Source organism: Lissotriton helveticus, chromosome 4_1, assembly GCF_964261635.1.
Source record: "Lissotriton helveticus chromosome 4_1, aLisHel1.1, whole genome shotgun sequence".
In the NCBI taxonomy this organism is placed as follows: domain Eukaryota; kingdom Metazoa; phylum Chordata; class Amphibia; order Caudata; family Salamandridae; genus Lissotriton; species Lissotriton helveticus.
In genome coordinates, this window is record NC_136063.1 from 1,287,836,023 (window position 1) to 1,287,856,731 (window position 20,709).

The 20,709-nt window shown below is 45.6% G+C and overlaps 1 protein-coding gene across 2 annotated transcripts in view; it reads right to left on the bottom strand.

Moving 5' to 3' along the window:
- BLOC1S4 (biogenesis of lysosomal organelles complex 1 subunit 4) overlaps positions 1-20,709 on the bottom strand; it is a 108,682-nt gene that overhangs the window by 32,094 nt on the left and 55,879 nt on the right. For both annotated transcript variants that reach the window (XM_078687863.1, XM_078687864.1), the window contains exon 3: positions 15,554-15,655. In XM_078687863.1, the coding sequence (XP_078543989.1) occupies positions 15,554-15,655 (102 nt within the window). The remainder of the gene's footprint in view (positions 1-15,553; positions 15,656-20,709) is intronic.

A 20,709-nucleotide genomic window follows, 5' to 3' on the forward strand; every position in this document is an offset into this window, starting at 1 on the left:
GTTATCATCATTCGGGGAGCGGGGGGGGGGGGGGCTGATTTGGTCCTGATTGACTTTTAGAAGAACAAATTTGATTCCACTCACAGCAATGTGGTTAACACTTTGGAGGTTGATTCAGATACATTTTTATCATTAGCAAAACTTACCTGTAATTGTATGGGCTGGTGATTTTAACATTAATAAAATGCAGTAACTCAGCCAGTGTGGTTTTTTTTTCAAACTGTGCGGTGGTTGGCACTAATCATTTCCTACGCTGATCCTATGGTAAGGCTTTAAACTCTGATTCACAAAAATTATTTGTTGCTGCTAGAACGCAATAATATTTTATGCAACCTACAGATTCATATGTTCATAGGGAGAGGCGCACATTCCACAATAGATCATTTTCTAATTAGTTCTTCTGTTAATAATTTAGTCTTAAATATTAGGGTTAAGCAAACAGATGTAAGTGATGATAACCCTGTAGTGCTATCGATGACCCTTTACACAGAGTGCCCTAATGCCTCTATCTGTGTAACTAATATCATCCCCGTCAGGCCGAATGGGGTTTGCATCAGGTGGTCAGGTGTTGAACCTAGGTGTGTTCTGCAGAATTTGCTAATCCTTAAGGAAAATTAATTTGATCTTCGTTTAGCCCCTATTCTGGACAATGAAAGACTGGTCTTTACTTTTAAATCAATTATCTTTTATTCTCTTTTATTGCACCCTGCCAGGAAAGGGACAAGTGATAAACATAGTTGGTTTAATTCCACGTATACAAAGGCATTCAAAAAGTTGAGGGCGGCACTTCACTATGTTCCTAGGGATTACTGTGTTGTTATAGCCCCTAAGGAAATATTATAACGAGGTGCTAGCCTCTAGTAACAAGCATTGGCATTGCCAATAGGTCTCGCTTTTGGGACCTTATAAGTATTTAGTTAAGCAGCACAATATCCTTGGTGCAACAACATCAACCGTTGCATAGCTAAACACTTACAAGGTCCCAAAGGCGAGACCTATTGGCTATGCCAATGTTTGTTCCATTTTATTTAACGATCCAACTCAGAACAGTAACTAAAAAGGTAAGAAAAAAGTAGCTGTGTCATTTTGTAGGCGCACGCATGCGTGTGCAGGGCTGCAAAGTGAAACTGCCGTCTTTGTCTAAGGCTTTTTTTCCCTTCAGCCATGCTGCACAGCCTCTGTGCAGCTAGGCTAAAAACCACTGGCAAACCTAATATATCCCAAAGGCGAGACTTATTAGTGCTGCCAATGCTATTTAACATTAGTCGGACCCGCTGTCAATGCCTTTACATTTAGCTTCATTAACGGTCACTTCCTCCATGTCTTCATTCATGAGAATCAAAATCTGCCAAATTTATGACCCTCACTTCGAAAAACCATCCCTTGACTCATTAGCTCCCATAATCCGCTGTTCCTTTACAAATGTAAGTGCTGTTGGAAGAGATGGATCATGTTTGTGATAGAACAGGGGGCTGTGACGTAGAATGCACTGCTGAATGTGGTATACTGCGTGACACGGTATGGTGCGATGGAGAGCAGAGTAATAGCACAAATGTGAGGAATGCTAAAAACTGGAGGTTTAGGAATAATGGGATGGAAAGTCCATAAATCAGGGGCTAGGGTCACTTAAATAAAAAAAGTCTGTAAGCCAGAGTCTGGAGACACTGACGCAAAAAGAACTGAAATTCAAAAGCTGCTGATAAGGATGGGACATTGGTGGCACTTCGGCTCCTAGAGATACCAGGGCTTTGGATACCAAAGCATTGTTTCGTCCGGTGCAAAGCATTGTTTAGTGCGGTGCAGAGCATTGTTTCGTGCGGTGCAGAGCATTGTTTTGTGCGGTGTAGAGCATTGTTTTGTGCGGTGCAGAGCATTGTTTTGTGCGGTGCAGAGCATTGTTTCGTGCGGTGCAGAGCATTGTTTTGTGTGGTGCATAGCATTGTTTCGTGAGGTGCAGAGCATGGTTTCGTGAGGTGCAGAGCATGGTTTTGTGAGATGAAGAGCATGGTTTGGTGAGGTGAAGAGCATGGTTTGGTGAGGTGCGAAGCATTGTTTGGTGAGGTGCGATGGATTGTTTGGTGAGGTGCGATGCATTGTTTGGTGAGGTGCGATGCATTGTTTGGTGAGGTGCAATGCGTTTGGTGAGGTGCAATGCGTTGTTTGGTGAGGTGCAATGCGTTGTTTGGTGAGGTGCAATGCATTGTTTCATGGGGTGCAATGCATTTTTTCATGGGGTGCTAAGCATTGTTTCGTGAGGCGCATTGGATTGCGAGGTGTGCTGCGACAGTACACCGTGTTATATTGTTGTGTGCTGCAGACTAGGGTGCTGTGGCTTGGATAGTGTATTTTTTGCAATTGGCTGCAGTGTAATGTTGTGCTGTATGATCTAGCTTAGGGTGCTGTGTGACGGAGTGCAGGATCTTGTGTGATGGGCTGCAGAGTGCTTTGTGCCACCACCCCCATGTGGTGTAGAGTATGGTGCTGAGCCACTGTGAGGAATGCTGCGTCACGTAGAGTGGAAAGTATGGCATGGTAATGCTCTACCACCCTACCTGTTTTTTTCGCTCTACCTCTATATTTTCCTCTATTGAACATGACAGTCTGAGAGGCCCTTGTAGGTGCTCCACATTTCAGCATCTGAGCTGGCAGCAGGCACTCCCTCCCAGCAGGCTGAAGTGACTGTCTCTGGTGGGGAGACTGCCTTGAAGCCGGTGTTAACTGTGACTCTAGTGCGAGTTCCTGATTTTCTTGCCTCTACCCGCAAAAAACCCTATGATCCTTCCTCTTAACTCGTCCAGGCTGGATTACTCGAGCCCACTCTTCCTAGGTTCGCCCGATAAGTAAATTAGTAGCATCGAGGTGGTCTAGCATTCGAAGGCCAGGAGATGCTTCTGAATCTCCCGAGATATTTTCCTATGTCTTGCAGTTTAAGGAACCGCCATGGCAGCCTGTGAGACGGAATCCGATTTAAAACCCGGATCATGTTCACAGAGCTGTCCATCATTTTGGCCTGATCAGTTTGGAGAACTGTTTTGTGCTCTCCTGCCAGAGATCATCCACCTCCTTTTACGTATTTCCGGGAGAGGTGGGAGCTGAGCTGAGCCATGGAATAAACTTCTGCGTGACTACGTGCAACATCGGATCATTGGAGATTCTTAATAAATCTCAAAACCTGCTTCATTAGTCCAATCTAGCTGTGGCATCTGATTATTCCTGTGTTTTACTCTCCGTTCTCCTGATTCGTGCCGGCAGCAAGTATTAGCGCCTAGAAAGCTATTTTTGAATATATGCAGCACTCTGTAAATCAGAAGCTGGCGGCACCTGCTGCTCTTTACTGTATCATTGCCATAAGTACGAGCGCCTCTTATTCGCAGGGTATAGAAAGTCTGCCCTGCATTGTTTTCAGTGATTTGTTATCACGGTCTTCTTCGCTGTTCAGGTAATAAAAACCAAAAAGGCAGCGGTTGTTCCAGACAATGCTCTCCACTTCAAAAGAGTGTTTCTATTTCCTTGTTAATACAATATTGATATTGTCTGTGCCGACATGACATTGAACACAAAGCTATTTACTAATTAGTACACATATTTTTTTGACATCGGCGGGAAATGCAGTTTTTCGCTCACGTGTCATTCGCAATTTCATTGTTTCAGCGCACTTCACGAGACACGCTGCAGCACGTAAATGTTTCTGGCCCTTCTGTGGCCCAAACGATAACTTCAGCAGTTTTCTTGTAGGGAATTGTGCCATTTACCAACTGCAACGATCCGTTCTACGTTTAATAAATTGAAAGTTTAATTGTGTAACGTAACTGGTGCTCGTGGAAAGCACAACGAAAATTAAACAAAAAGTATGCACAGTGAGCTGCTGCTCATGTGTGGCTTTAGGCAAACAAAGGGAGACTCCAACACGGATCCCCAGAGCGAGAAAAGATGGCGCAGCAGTTACCGCTACGGACTTTGGAGCTGGGGATCCGTGTTCGAGCCCCGGCCTCGGATGGATAAAAGAAACTTGTCCTGGACCCACTTATTAAAATATATTATTGGAGAGAGTACAGTACACAGGACAGTGTGATAGCCAGCCAAACAAGGAGGGTCCATCCTCTAACTCCACTGCAATGCTTCCTTCCAGCAAGGAGAACCAGGTAACAAAGACAGAAAACCGCACGCACAAAAAATAAAAAAAGGGGGCGGAAACAGCTACTGAATCCCTCCCCTCTAGGACTCCGTGACCTGCCTCCTGGTTGCCATAGCAACGTTTCTGGAAATCGGCTTGCGACACCAGAAGTCAGGTCACGGAGTCCTGAAAAGGAGGGAGTATAGCGGACAAATCATCAAAACAGGGGCATTGTCCAATGGCAGGCCTCCATTTTGCGAGGCCGGCCAATGGCAGAAGGGGCGTGGTTTCATGCCCCTTCTTGTTTACAAGAACTCTCGCCTGCAGCAGCGCATGCGCTGCAACGCAGGCTTCGACCTAAAAAGGATTTATGGGATAAGGCCTGGTCAAATCTGACTGTGCAGCAGAGACTAATTATATTATCCTGTTCTGGAATACTGTAAATACACCTTTTTTAAAGTTATTCTATGTGGTTTTGCAAGCTTGGGTAGATCACTTTAAAGGGATCTTCAACCCTTTGAAGATAATATGTCAAGACCTAACCCTCCTAATGCATACATGAGTCCCACTTTTAAGAGTAGCCTTGCCCTTGGATTCAGACTGGAAGAGGTTCTTTCTGCTTTGAGAGGTTGTGCCAAGGGCAAAGCCCTAGACCTGACTGGTTCCCGGCAGATGCTTTTACTGGTCTGAGTGAGTTATGGGGTCCCATTTTGACAAGAGTTTTTAATGAGGTGGCAATGGGTTATGTACCCTCTACATGGGTTAACTCTATCATTGTTCCAATTTTCAAGAAAATAGATAGGTCTAACCCGAGGTGCTACCACCCAATTTCCCTCCTGGACTCATCTGGAAAGCTCCTTGGAAGGGCTGTTTTTTAGAGACTGGCGACTGAATACAGATGACGACAGGAAACCAATGGTTGCCACATACCGGTAGTACAGCGGCCCGAGGGTTTCCAACTTTACTTGCCCTTGATGACAAATACGCAACACCATTTTGTTCTGACTAGATTACGGCTGGGCACTGTACATCATGTTGTGTTGTTCCCCATTATTAATCAATGGCAACAAGTGTCCGGTCCGTGCCCATGTGACGGAACATCAAAACAGAGGACTTTGCGCTTTAACATTTGTTTGACAATTTTACTTTGAAGTTTTTTTTAAACCAATTTTTATTGCACATAATATCAGGAATCGCAGAGGTGCAATGCGTTTCTTGTGCTCCATGAGGACCCTGCAGTGTGTTTTAGTGCTGCCCCTCACATCTGGAGTGCAATATGTGCTAGGAAAAGAATTTCTGATTCATTGTAGCATTTTTCTGATCGTGTATCATTAAGCCTTGGATGTATTTAAAAGTATGTTTCATGATGTATTGTATTTTAACCTTTGCTTTTTGCACATAATATCAGCAACCACAGTGTTGCAATGTGCTTCTTGTGCACTATGGGGTCTCCTGCAGTGTGTTTCAGAGTGGATTCTTACATTTGAGTGCAATACATGCAAGGTAAAGCGTTTCTGATTAATGTTAGCATTGTTTTCTTTGTGTGCTATCAAGCTCTGGATGTATTTTAATGTTGTAGCTTGTTTCACAATGCACTGTATTTTAACATTTGCTCTTTTATGGACTTTGTTGATAAGTGCTGAAATAAAGACTTTGAAATGAAAATAACTAGCTACAAACATGTCTGTCCTAATATCATCCCACCACTGTTTCATGACAACATTAACAGCTACACAGTAGTGCTGCACAAAAGTGTTCATCAATCACCATGTAATGGTGCCACAGATGTGATTATTGATACAATTCCACTAAATGCTACAAAAGGACCCTTGTTGCTTGAAGGGTGTGGCTTAGTTTTGCCTGGAAAGTCTTTCCAGATAAAGTGCACTAAAGACTTTCCCATTAAATGAGGCAAGCAATATAAAACAATTGTTATGTGGGTGTGATGTTGTGTGATTAATTATTGCCTTTCTGACATCCTTTGTGGGTGAAGCCCCTTCTCCTTACATTGGATTTTGAAAAGTCAGTAAATGACTAGTCTGACTAATCTAAATTGTAAAAACCATTTTGGTAGGACTTTTCGATTTGTCTTCATTGTCACATTATCCCTTTGCAGCCAAAAGTACAGCTTTTCAACTGCAAGTGACTGTGTCTTACTGACTGAGGGGCAAGGACCTAACAAAACAAGCATTTGCAATGCAATAGGTCTCGCAGCAATAAAGTTTGAGTTACTGGCATTGAAATGACAATGCTTTGAATTATTTTGTTTTCTTTAATTTGCAATTGCTATATAAACATTGTTTGTGAATGGTTAGCTGTTGCTTATGCTAAGAAAAGTTGGCAGTAATATAGAGTGCTAGTCTTGCTTGTTATAAGCATGCTGATTTAAAGCCCTCTGAAAAAGCAGCAATAGTTTGATTTTCTGAATGATACTGAATATACATGAGAGTGCAAGGGGCTGGTGACGTATGTACGATACCTCTCCCACATGCTTCAGCACTTGCCAGCAGCACCATGCTTTCTGTTAGGGTGGTAGGAAAGTGTCCAGCTCAAATATTTTCTAAACATGTTGTCCCTTTTCTCATGTCACAGAGAGCACTGTTTGTTAATAATGTCACAGAGGTTTACTGCTTGGCCAGTCTCCACTGTGAGCCGTTTCCCGTGGACACTGGTGCACAATGAGTTTCATGGACTGGATGTAAACAGTGAAAAGTGACTACTGCTGGAAGAGAGGGCTGAGGTTCAGTTTCTAAATTCTTCTCTATCTCGGTTCCAGTCTTAGCCAGATATGCATATCATGCTTCTATAGCTGTTATCTGTCTCCTAGCCATTGCCCTGGCTGAAGGGCTCTGTGAAGGCTCAGTACTCAACTAAGGGGGGCGAGTGGCTTTGAGTGGTTTATCTGTGACCGTGAATGTTCACTTGAAATTCGAGAGGTTCACCAATGCCTATGTACTTAGGACTGCTCCACAGCTTAATCAGTTTCACTAACACTGCATGTGCATATAATTTTGTCCATTGTTTGACAAATCAACAGAGCTTTATGTTGGATAACTTCATGGCTTTACCATTACTATATATCGGACACGTTTGATAACTTCATGATTTTTTCACCACCACTCTATGGCTATATTCAGTTACTTAGTACCCTCATAGGGTGAATTAGAGTAAACAATTGTGCATACTTTTAATTAGATTTTCATGAAAGAGGTAATTGTATTATAAAAATATATTCTGCTGCACAAAACTTACAGACCTTTCATCTACTTACAGACACTGCTCACCCTGCACACTCACCCTGTCATTGCGCTGGAAGTCAGATACTGCTCACCCACCACTCACACAGTGCTGACTCTGCTCTGCACTCGAACACCATTGACATACCTCACTCACCCAGCACTCAAATTCCTCTCACCCTCCACCCACACCTTTCATCCTTCACCTATACTATTGACATGCCGCTCACAGTATACTTGCACACTTCTTACCATGTGCAGGGTAACCTCTCTCACCCTGTACACTCACACAGTTCTCATTCTGCACTGAACTTACATCAATCACCATGCATTGATGCACTTTCACCGTGCACTCAGACACTTATCCACCTTCCTTTATGAATCACTCTCCCTGCACAGAGAGCACTCACACCATTCTACCTGCACGCATACACTGCTCCCACACCTCTTATTAATAATCCCATAGGCAAAACCTAAAGCATTTACCAATACTTGGTATAATGTACAGAGGATATTTAACAACATTGCAATCATAGCTCAGTACCTGGCAACATCTTGTGATTGGATTGGCGCTCTTCTCCCTATAGTTTATTCAGCAGTCTTTCCTGGTTCTCTGTCTCTCCAGTCCCTGATGTTTTGCTTGTTTCTTTTCTATTTATATTTGTCTTTACTTTTTGCTGCTTCTGTGCAAGACTCGATTCTCTCTGATGTTCTGGGGATCAATGCTGGTATCCTGGTTGTTGTATGGTTTCACCACCATTCTCTCCATCTTGGAGTAGGCTAAGATTAACTCAGGAGTCTTGATAGTATCGCGCACCTGCCAAATTCTAAATGTCTGATACTTACTCTCTTATTCAGAAGTCACTCCATCATAGAACCTCCTGGACAGGCTGCCTGCCAGTCCAGAAACCAATACCAATCTGTTGTGAGTCTTATCAATGCCATCCTGCAGCAGTGAGAACTCCTCGGTTTCTGTTCCTCTTAACTATTTCCAACTTTTTGATCGTGGTCTCACCAGTGGCAAGATGACTGCACCCTGAGTGAGCTCTGTCGGGCAAGCGAAATATCATCCATAATCTGGGAAGATAAATACCCATCCTGACCAACAAAGAGCGGGACCTCACTGCTCGCATGGCCAGGCGCATATACAACCCACTGGGCAAGGGCAGAGAGCCGCGTGTGTGCAGAGACCGCCATTTCTATGCCAGCCGACGAGGAGACAGAGTATGCCACGGGAGCCAAAACAGACCTTGCCTGAGATCATCCAACGAGCAGCCAGGTTTACGACCACACCTGCTGAGTGCAAGACTACACTGCAGTACTGGTGTGGACTGGATTCTTACCCCTGCGCGGACGTCCGCTCTGTCGGAGGCTGGAACGATGGCCTGAGACAGAACCGAGGCGGCAACGGGCAGTGGAGGACACGCGTCTCCTGTGCAGGAAAGACTGCAGTGGATGGTGGGGGCGTTCTCGGGGAGCCCATGAAGCCAGACGCTCCTCAAGTAGAATCCTGCAGGGACAAACACGAAGTAAGGAGTATGGGCACGGGGGGTTGGCTGCCAGCCGGTGGGAGCAGGGCACGCCGGACACCGCAAGCACTTTGCATCTACCCCCGCCCATAAGACCACCCTTGCGTTTCCTCACTTTTTATCCCCTGAGCCCACATACCCCAACTCAAAATAAGATGGGGAAGACAGACGCGAAACCATCCAACTTCATCTTAGAACGAGGACACGGACAGCGGGCAGGAGCAAAGACACAGACAGCGGGCGGGAGGAGGCAAAGCCAGCCTCTTTATCGGTGCGGCGCGCCCCTCTGCAGACTCCCCCTGCCCTTCCCACGCACGCTGACTAAAAGCGAAACCTAAAGCCTACAACACACAGTCACGTGAACTGTTCACGAGGCCTGCGTCGTGGTACGATTCTTTCTGCCATGCTGTCTACGGCAGAAGCTCACGCGCGTGACCTAATCCTATTGCAAAACGCTGCGCGTTGCCAGCTCTTGTCTCCACTCGTTGTCGGCTGAGCCGACAGCTATAGTCCTCGCGGCGAGAGCGCGCTTTCGCCAAAGCGAGACCTAAAAACAGCTATCAATGTTGGATGTTGTTTTGGGTTAGCTTTCGACATTGGGTCAAAATGAGGTTACATTAACCTACTTAAAACGGTTCAGATTTCATGTTTTAAGTGTTAGTGAGCTGTGGAAGGTATTCCTCAATTGGAAGTATATATGTGCATTAATATTAGTTATCATTCATGTATGTGTATAAATATACAAATTATAGAAAATAAAATCAAAGTGATGTGACTTAATGTTTTTCCTGACTTAGGCTAATCTAGTGCTCAGTTTGGCCTTGACTCCATCTTTTTTTTCTTTTTTAATTGGCTGCTATGTCATGATATTTCTTGTATGTTCATATTTATTGTTTGACGTCACCAGCTGCAAGATGCACACTGTTTTCTTTGCATCGCATATGGTTCTAAAAGTTGCGCTTTACAAATTTGGAATTATTATCATTAAAGACCTCGATGGAGGAAGTCTTTTGCTGGTTCCCAAGGCTCTCCATGCTAGCTGTATTGTATGCACTCGCAATTGTTTATATATCTAGTTCGTTCAGACACCTCTGGATGACATTAGGTCAGAATGGGCGAATCACTATTCATGTTGTGAGATAGTGCTAAAATGTTAAAGTTATACAACGTTTTAAAATACTAATATATGTTGAACTGAGGAGTAGCAAAAGGTATTTTGGTCACACCATGCTGACTTTTCTATTTCCATCATTTTCCATGCTGAAATCAGCTAAAGAAACCCCTCTGGATTTATGGGTGAGCCCGAGACTTTAGGGAGCCTACTATGGATATTGCGGGATTCTCTACTGATTTGTTGCACTTTTGGGACTTGTTCAGTTTTTCTGACTTGCTTATTATTGCATAATTCCCGTAACTGTGAGGCACTTTGTGGCAGTTGATTTCTAAGAATCTTTACTGAATGGGACTACTGTTGCATTTGCATTTTCCATATTTTCTGTACTGCAAACGAAATGTTAATAAACCTTCATGGTTTTCCAAATTTCCGACCTCAAACTCCATTTTAAGTTAATCCTTTAATTGTCTGTAATGCTGTTTTGCATCTGGTCTCCAGGGACACATTATCTCCTAATTCAATTCCCGAGTTCAACACGGTTACCTACTCCGCAAATTAGACGCCACTATAATGCACATTATCTAAGAAATAACGCACCTACAGAGTGAGGAGGATATACCCTTTCGCACCCCAAACAAGTATGAATTACAGCGATCCTAAAAAGTAACTTTTTGTCACCTCCCCTCATGTATGACGAAATGGCTGCCAAATGTACTATCAATCAATCAATCAGGCAGATTTATAGAGCGCGCTACTCACCCGCTAGGGTCTCAAGGCACTGGGGGGGGGGGGGGGGGGGGGGGGAGGAAGGTCCGCTACTGCTCGAACAGCCAGGTCTTAAGTTGCTTCCTGAAGGAGAGATGGTCCTGGGTCAGTCGTAGGTGGATGAGGAGGGAGTTCCATGTCTTGGCCGCCAGATAGGAGAAGGATCTTCCTCCGGCGGTGGCTCTGCGAGTCCATGGGACGGTGGCGAGGGTGGTCGAGCGGAGCTGGCAGGTGGGTGTGTAGAATGTGAGGCGGTTGTTGAGGTACTTGGGTCCCATGTCGTGGAGAGCCTTGTGTGCGTGGGTGAGGAGTCTGAACGTGATCCTCTTGCTGATGGGGAGCCAGTGCAGGCCTTTCAGATGATCAGGGATGTGGTTGTGGCGGGGGATGTCCAGGATGAGTCGTGCAGAAGCGTTCTGTATGCGCTGGAGTCTTTTCTGGAGTTTGGCTATGGTTCCCGCGTAGAGGGTGTTCCCGTAGTCCAGACGGCTGGTGACGAGGGCCTGGGTGACCGTTTTCCTGGTTTCGGTGGGGATCCACCGGAAGATCTTTCGGAGCATGCGCAGGGTGTTGAAACAGGATGACGAGACGGCGTTGACTTGTTTGGTCATCCTGAGGGAGGAGACCAGGATGAAGCCCAGGTTGCGTGCATGGTCCGTTGGCTTGGGTGCGGTGCCCAGGGCAGGGGGCCACCAGGAGTCGTCCCAGGCGGAGGGGGATGATCCCAGGATGAGGACTTCCGTCTTGTCGGAGTTCAGTTTCAGGCGGCTGGTCTTCATCCACTCTGCGACGTCTTTCATTCCTTCCTGGAGGCTGGCCCTGGCGGTGGCGGGGTCGTTGGTGAGGGAGAGGATCAGCTGGGTGTCGTCAGCGTAGGGAATGATGTTTAGGTTGTGTTGGCGTGCGATGGCTGCGAGGGGGCTCATGTAGACGTTGAAGAGGGTGAGGCTGAGCGAGGATCCTTGAGGTACTCCGCAGATGACTTTGGTAGCCGCGGATCGGAACGGGGGGAGTCGGACTCTCTGGGTTCTTCCGGCGAGGAACGAGATGATCCACTCCAGTGCCTTTCCTTGGATTACGGTGTTGCTGAGGCGCTGTGTTAGTGTGCGGTGGCATACTGTGTCGAATGCTGCTGAGAGATCCAGGAGGATGAGGGCAGCTGTTTCCCCGTTGTCAAGCAGGGATCTGATGTCGTCGGTGGCTGCGATGAGGGCGGTCTCGGTGCTGTGGTTAGCTCGGAAACCGGACTGTGAGGGGTCGAGGGATCCGTTCGTCTCGAGGAAGGTGGCGAGTTGTTTGTTGACGGTCTTCTCGATGACTTTGGCAGGAAAAGGGAGGAGCGAGATGGGGTGGAAGTTCTTGAGATCCGTGGGGTCCGCGGTGGGTTTCTTCAGGAGAGCGCTGAGCTCTGCATGTTTCCAGCTTTCCGGAAAGGTGGCGGTGGCGAAGGAGATGTTGATGATGTCCAGGAGTTGGGGTGCGATGATGGAGTCGGCCTTGTTGAAGACGTGGTGAGGGCAGGGGTCGGTTGGGGATCCGGAGTGGATGGTGTTCATCGTGCGGGTGGTGTCTTCGGTGCTGACCGGGGTCCAGTTGTGGAGGGTGGTGGTGGGGGGCGTCGGTTCGGTGGCTGGGTGCGTGGGCTGTGCGCCGAAGCTGTTGTGTATATCGGCGATCTTGCGGTGGAAGAACGAGGCGAGTGAGTCGCAGAGGTCTTGCGAGGGTGTGATGTTGTAGGCGTTGGGGTTGGGGAGCTCTTTAACGATGCTGAAGAGTTCCTTGCTGTTGTGGGTATTGTTGTCCAGACGTTCTTTGAATGTAGTCCTTTTGGTGGTGCGGATCAGCTGGTGGTGTATGCGGGTGGCGTTCTTGAGGGCTGTCATGTTTTCTGTAGTCTGGTCGTGGCGCCAGGCTTTCTCGAGGGTGCAGCAGTTTTTCTTGGAGGTTTTGAGTTCGTTGGTGAACCACGAGGCTTTCTTGCTGGGAGGGTTCTTTAGTGGAGTGAGGTCGTCGGCGCAGTTGATGAGCCACTGTGAGGTTGCGGGCTGCTTGTTGTGTTGGCGGGGGGGTTCTGGCTGAGGGAGGTGGTGAGCTGATCGGTGGTGATCTTGCTCCAGCTTCTGCGGGGAACCTGATGCGGGTGGTGGTGGGTCGTGGTTCTCCTGAAGTTGAAGTGGACGCAGCTGTGATCAGTCCAGTGTAGTCCGGTGGAGTGGCTGAAGAAGATGTACTTGCTGGAGGAGAAGACGGGGTCAAGAGTGTGGCCGGCGTAGTGGGTGGGGGTGTTCACCAGTTGCTTGTGACCGAGGTTGGCGAGGTTGTGCAGCAGGGCGGCGGTGTTGCTGTCATTGTTGTTCTCCAGGTGGAAGTTGAGATCCCCTAGGAGGATGTAGTCTGAGGAGGTGAGGGCGTGCGGGCTGATGAAGTCTGCGATGGCTTCGCTGAATTGAGTGCGTGGTCCCGGTGGTCTGTAGATGAGAGTACCTCTGAGGGTGGTCTTGGGGTCGGTGTGTATCTGGAAGTGAAGGTGCTCGGCGGCGGTGAGGGTGTCGTCGGAGTTGGTCGTGATGCGAATGGTGTTTCTATGGATGATGGGGATGCCTCCTCCGGTTTGGTTGACGTGGGATGGCTATGGCGATGTCGGGGGCTGAGGAGGCGTTCATCCAGGTTTCTGTGAGGAAGGCGACGTCTGGTGATGTTGTGTCGAGGAGGTTCCAGAGTTCTATGGCGTGCCTGTGGACGGAGCGGGTGTTGAGCCGGATGCACTTGAGATGAGTGTTGCTGGTGCCTGGTCTTGCGGGTGCGGTGCAGGTCCGGAGGCAGGTGAATTTGCAGGCTTGGCAGGTGAAGGGTCCGTCGGTGCGTTTCGGGTTGGCTCGGTAGCAGGCTGGGTTCCGGCCTGGGTTAAGTGCGTTGAGGGTGGCAGCATCGTAAGTCCGTCGTGTGGGCTGTCGTCGTCAGGGGCCAGGGGTCCTGGCGCTGGGCGTGGTCCAGGCGCGGACGGGTGTAGACAGGCTTAGACGGGCTTGCCTTTCGCGCGCCATATATGGCGAAGTGGGAGGGAGGAGCAGCTGGGAGCGGGGCGGCGAATGGGGATTGGGACCAAGCAAGGGGGCGGGGCCGCAGGCGAGCAGCGGCGGGGAGCGGGGGGAGACAAGGGCGGGAAAATCACAGGGGAAGCGGCGAGGGGGCAAGCCTGAGGGCGGAGGCCCAAAAAAGCAGCAACAGCCCACAGGGGAGATGGCAAGAGAGCAAGGCAGAAGGATAAGGCAAGAAGGCGAAGGCACGTAGGCGAGAAAGCGGCAATAGCAGCAGGAGTGGCGGCGCTAGAGGCAGCAGCGGTGACCAGGGCACACTGGGGCCGTGCGGTGAGTGGAGTGACCGGGTCATTACTTACATCTAGCCCTAGGAGCCTATGCCTCAGTCTTTCACTCACTTGCCCAAAAAATTATTACTAATTGGCCAAGTGCTTTATCTTTCACTAGACCTCATTGTCCAGGCTATGTGTAGACTTATGTAGACAAATTTAACTTGTTTGGTTAGGTGGTATGTAGGGTGAGACTCGGTCACCCTGCTACTAGTATTTTACTAGGGTATAAACTGTATGGAATATTAGACATTTCTTGTAGGTTGCTAACATTTCTCCCTGGTTAACTCAGTTTAAGGGGTTGAAAAGTCGGCTTATCTAGTTCCACCCGTGTCATTGATTGTTGCTCAGTGCTAACCCAAATGCCTATATCATTGGGTTCCTAAGGAATATTGTTGTCCTTTGGGTGTGGAGCTTTGTTCATATTGTAAATATCGGTGCTATGATATGTGTTTTGATTGGCTCACACTTTTGCACTTACTCTGCGCCTTCACTTGGAACACCTGCTTGTTTTTGACTGCCAAATACATTGACTGTTGGACTCTTGCTATGATACTTTGCTATGTAATATAAAATATTCAAGACTGACAATACGGTGTTAATTATCATTATAAAACATGGACTTCTGGCCAATTGTACCATTTATTAATCACGTTTTGAACAATTTCTTATGGCTCCAAAACATGTCCTTTTTAAGATATTTTGAGGGCTCAGCAGCCTCCAATACAGATGTACTCACTTTACAAGGCTAAGAGGAATATTTAGCTTCACTCAGCACAGCCAAGACAGCGCTGCACTTATTCCTAGGGGGTCAAATATGAACGCGCTGCCTAGGAAGGAGAGGCTTCTGAAGGAACGAGGGGAGACCATATCAAAACACACTCCATCATTCTATACACCACCGACAGAAAAACAGTACTGGGGGTAGCACAAACGTCCTTAGGGAACAAATAAAAAGTATCCCACTCTATTCAAAAGTAAGGACCTTTTGCGTCTTATGGATCATGCAACACAATCAATAATAACTGAAGGCAATTGTTCTAATTCACATGGTCTGCTGCGGTGAAGATATCTGATCAGTTGGAGAAAGATTAGTGCTTAAACCATAGCTTGATCAGCAGTTCAGCAAGTCATAGGGAGATTAATCATTCAGAGAGCACTGCATTAGGCTAACCACCATTCTTTCGAAAGTTCAGACAAAAGAGGGGTTACAGATGGGTTACATACAAAAAAACATCAGTTCTCGTGTGATCTTACTCAAGGAAATATGAGCACACAAGACATTAGGTTTATTGATCAAAGAAGTGATTCCTCAAAGACAATGCAGGTTTTAAGGAAGCGCCCATGTGAAATGACCTAATGACGAGGAGGATGTGCACAAGGAGATTTTGTCAATACAGAAAGATATTGATACATCAATTTACATACCTCTAGCACATCAATCTTCTTATAAATCTGTTTCATTTCAGCTGCTTTTGTGTGAAGCTGAGGTACACTTTCATTGACAATTTGGGACGAGTCACTTCGAACCTGTACCAAATGATAAAGATATTGCTCATATCAACAAATTAGCAATTTTTAGAAGGCAATCAAATAACACCCGTGTACAAAAAGGAACAATACATAGAACAAAATATGAGAATAAAAAGATTCTAGAGGAAATAAAAAGGAGTGTTTAGCTCGTATAAGCGCATGTAAGACTGGACACTCGAGGAAGTTTCGGCATTTAATTTACCAAATAACTGCAGTTCCTAGAGGTAGCCACTTCAGCCTTCGACGGAATCTCTCTCCTTAAAAAAAACCCTAGTCTTTCAGCCAAGGGCCCAATTCACAAAACATGTTGTACACACACACACACACACACACACACACACACACACACACATTATACTTGCATTTGCATAAACTGGCAGATCCAGAGTAATAGATTTGTATTTCTGTTTTTCTGAGTAAAAGCTGCACTTACAACTGAGTAGTATGTCGTTTTTCCTTAGCCCTAAATTTAAAGTAACAGCAGGAACAATAATATTCCCGTGGAATGCCATGGGAGATGGCATCACGAATGCAGCAAACACACACAAATTAGTAACTTTAGTTATATTCAGACATTTGCAAAGTCTTTCACACACTTCTAAATGTACAGTTACTTCATTTTGGCACAGGTGTTACAATAAGTGGGGAACACGCTTTACTGTGGACCCACGCTTTACTGTGGACCACCCTATTAGATTTGGGCGCCCCCGTCGCAATCATTCACTTTTTGGCTGGAATGTACACTAAGCTATCGGCTCGGATACGTTTTTGTCAAGCGGGGGAATGCACCAATAACATCGATGTTAAGTCTGGTATTAGACAAGGCTGTGTCCTTGCTCCTCTCCTTTTCTCCCTTTTTATCAATGCCATTGATACTGATTTGAAATTGGTTAACTCTGACGCACCACAAGCTGCGGGCCAAGCAATTCCTGTGCTGCTCTAAGCAGACGATACGGTCCTTTTATCAAGAACACCTTTAGGCTTACAGAGACTTATCGATAGATTTTCAGATTTCATTAGGGGCAGGAAATTGAAGATCAATAATTCCAAAACATTTATTATGTCATGTGGAAAAAAAGTAAGGAAATTAAGATCTTTCCAGATCGAAGAGCAAACAATTCAGGTAGTAGATAAATTCTGCTACCTGGGCATTACCTTTAGCAGTAGTGGCATGTGGACACAGGAGATTTTTAACGTCAAAGCTAAGATGGGCAAAAGTGCCTTTGGTATTTTTAAATTTGCTTCCAAACTGGGTAGTCGACGTGTACATGACATGTTGCATATATATCATCATAGATGTGTTTCAGTAGCTCTTTATGGTTCTGGAGTTTGGGGGCATTGTCCTCATGGGGATCTGCAAGTAGAGGAAAACACATTTTTTTAAAACCCCTCTGCCTCCCAACATCTGCCTCTACTGGGCTGACACACCAGGAAGTAAGGTTGGAGTATTTAACAGACCTCATTGGACTAAGACCCCTACTAGCCTGGCGATCGATATGGGCCAAGGAGGAAACAGGCTTTACTAGGAGAACCATTAATGATTGTCTCCCTTTGGACAAATGCTCCTTGATCCCCTGGCTTAATTATGTGGTAACATCTTTTAAAGACATATGAACGTTTTAGAAGATCCAGCCAGTGTTATTGATATCCCCAAGAAGGAGCTAAAACTTGCATATCTGGGGGAAAAAGCCAAACGGCGTAGTGACGCCTCAAGCCAGCTCGTAACCCATCAATTTTATTATGATAACAATTTGGCTAGTTCTGGCTTTCCAAAGTATTTAAAGGAGGTCACTTGGCCCTCTCATCGGTACGTCCTCACTAGGTTAAGATTAGATATTGTACACGATTTGGTGGCCTTACCCTGTATAAAAAAACATCCTTCTGTTCTCTGCACATGTGATGGGAGCACGAAGCAAAGTACTGTGCACTTTTTGTTTATTTGCCCTCTGTATTTGTACTTTCGTATTACTTATCTTAAGCCACTTTTTAAAAAATATTCTGTGTTGTCTGTTAATTCTGCTATGAGGCTGTTATTTGCACTTGATGAACCTGATGTGTGTTTTTTTACAGCTGTTTATATCTTGAAATCTGTGGCTGCTAGGAAAAGCATGGTCTTTTCTTTTAATTAACCAATGGTCATTGCCCATGATTGATGCCCCCCTATTTTATCGTCATGTTAAACTTATTGTGTTTTTATGTGCTTTTAGGATTGTTTTTAATGATCGAATAAAGCTTTTCAAACTGAAACTGAAGTGGGGAACATGCCCAAAAGATAAAAAAAATTCAGGTGGAGAAGCGGAAAGACTACTCCCAATGCAAATGCTCTTTCCAGGCAAATCGATGTATTATCTACTCTAGAGACAATGTAGGGATGAAAGGAGTATGACAATGAAACTATTCTGCCCGGTGTATGACTGGAAGGCTTGTGAACAACTATGGCAGTGTGTTCTCATTTTTCAATATGTGTTAGCAATTCAATATTTCACCTTTCTAGTATGATTTTGACAATCGTAATAACAATATTGTGTCCACAATTCAATAGCATTATTTTTGTTTTTTGAACAACTTTTGTTGTATTTTTCAATAAATAAAAAACATGCAGCAAGACACTGCAGACTCTCACTAAAGACATTCCTAGGTCTCATATCGAGGAGTATAAGAGAAGCATTCATTTCTTCCTAGAAGCAAGTAAGTTTGAGGTGAGATCACATTCAACATACAATACAGTTTACATGAAGCCTGGAGAAACATGCCTGACTTGCTAATTGTCTCACTGTATAAAATCACAGAAAGTCATAAAAGTTGAAATGTGTAGTAAATGAGGTCCAGAGACAGTAGATGACTTCTGCAGATTTCTTTATTCAAGACAGGAGACAGCGTAAGAGCAGACCACCCACGGCAGCAACAACCAGTAAACTGCCACAGAGTGGAACATACAAAGAGAAGGCAGAGTAGAACATGGAATATAGAATAGAAGCAGTAAGCATTCCTAAGAAAGACTAGAATAACAACTCGCATGTACTACACATCTTCTCCCTTTCTGTTGTTTGAGAAACAAAAAACGGGAAAAGAAAAAAAAACAAAAGAATAAATGAAACTTAGCAAATAAAATCTTGCAGGTAAGTAGGAGGCCGCCGAGGCCTAAGAGGACGTGCAGAAAGAGAAGAACTTTGAACAGGGACAAGACCCTGCAACAGAACAGGAGCATCACCCGCACCAGAAACAATGACTTCATCTTGTGCATGAGAACCAATGGACGCACCATTTGAAGGTAATTGATCATCAGTGTCATTGGCCAACAAATAACCACTAGTAACAGAATCATCAGAACAAGGAGTAGAAGCAGAACCATCAGAGTGTAAAGAAAACAAAGAGGAAGAACCCAAAGAGGAAGAACCCTTTTGTCTCTTGTAAAGAGCAACTCTCCTGAAGTTCCAGCATTCGCCATTATTTAGAATGACAAAGTGGTTGAGTACTTTCTTAACCTTAAATGGACCCTTGAACTTGGACAAACCTTTTTGTAACCTTCCCAATTTGATTTTGACCAAATCTCCCACAAGAAAAGGAGGAGAAGAAGTGAAATTGGGGTTGGATTCAGCAACATCAGTTTTAAGATCATCTGGAAAATTACCCTGAGCCTGCAGAGTAACGACATCTCTCATCCAGGACGGAAATAACTTTAAACCAGGATCACGTCCTCTCATCAACTGAAATGGAGACAAATCTCCACTAGCCAAAGGAGTGGTACGATATGCCCATAACATCTCGTTCACTATCTTCCTGACAATATGACCACCACTGGATGCCATCTGTATAATACCCTTGACAACTTTATTGGCTCTTTCGCAAACAGCATTTCCTTGAGGGTTGTATAAAGAAGTATGGTGATGGGAGACAACACAGTCCTTCAAGAAGATCTGCATGTCCTTGGAGGTGAGCTGTGGACCATTGTCTGTGATTAAGACAGAAGGCAAACCCTCATCCTTAAAGAGATTTCCCAGAAACCTGATGGAGTTGGAAGCAGTGATATCATTGGTAAAATGAACAACCAACCATTTGGTGAAAACATCAATAACAACAATTGCAAATCTGTCATTCTCCCCTAACTCACCCATTGGGCCAATGAAATCAAGGGCAATGGTGTGCCAGGGCAAATTTGGAGAAAAAATGTGCGCACCATCAGCCAGCTTTGGACCAGTTTTCAACCGCTTCTCTCCTTCTCTGCAGAGAGAACAATTCTCAACCCAGTCCACAACTTGGGAGTCAACACCAGGCCACCAGAAGTGATCCTTAAGACGTCTTTGGGTAAGGGTCTGGCCCATGTGCCCCTCATGTGCCAAAGCTAATAACTTGGTCCTTAACCCAAAGGGAGGTACAAATTTCTCACCTTTAAAAAGAATATCCCCAACAATAGAAAGATCATCTAAGACCTTAATGTAAGGCCGAACAGCAGCAGAAACAGAACTCTCTCGTCTAGACCCCAATCTTATAAGTTTGATGACCTCTTGAAGAGTAGCATCAACAGACATTTCTCTAGACCAGTCACTGGAAGAGAAAACACCTTCACCCAGAAAAACAGCATCTTCAAGCGAGGCCACAGCTACATCATCCAAGTCTAACGACACAACTGAATTATGAGGAGAACGCCAATCCATAGACAGTCTCGAAAGGCAATCGGCTTGGACGTTTCTCCAACCTGGAATGTACTCTACCGAATACTGAAACTCTTGTAATCTAGCCGCCAGCTTCATAAGCCGGGCAGAACCCTTTCCCGCCCCGCCAGGAGAAAGGACTTTGATCAGGGGCTTGTGATCAGATCGCAGAGTAAACTTCATGCCCCACAAATAAGTACGGAAGTATTCAACAGCCCAAGAGGCAGCTAATGCCTCCCTTTCGATAACGGAATAGTTCTTCTCTGTATCGGTTAGGGTCCTGGAAGCAAAAGCAATGGTGACTTCTGATCCCCCACTCAATTGAGACAGCATAGCCCCCAGACCATGTGCACTAGCATCAACAGTGACAATAGACCTATTATGTACATCAAAGGGAGA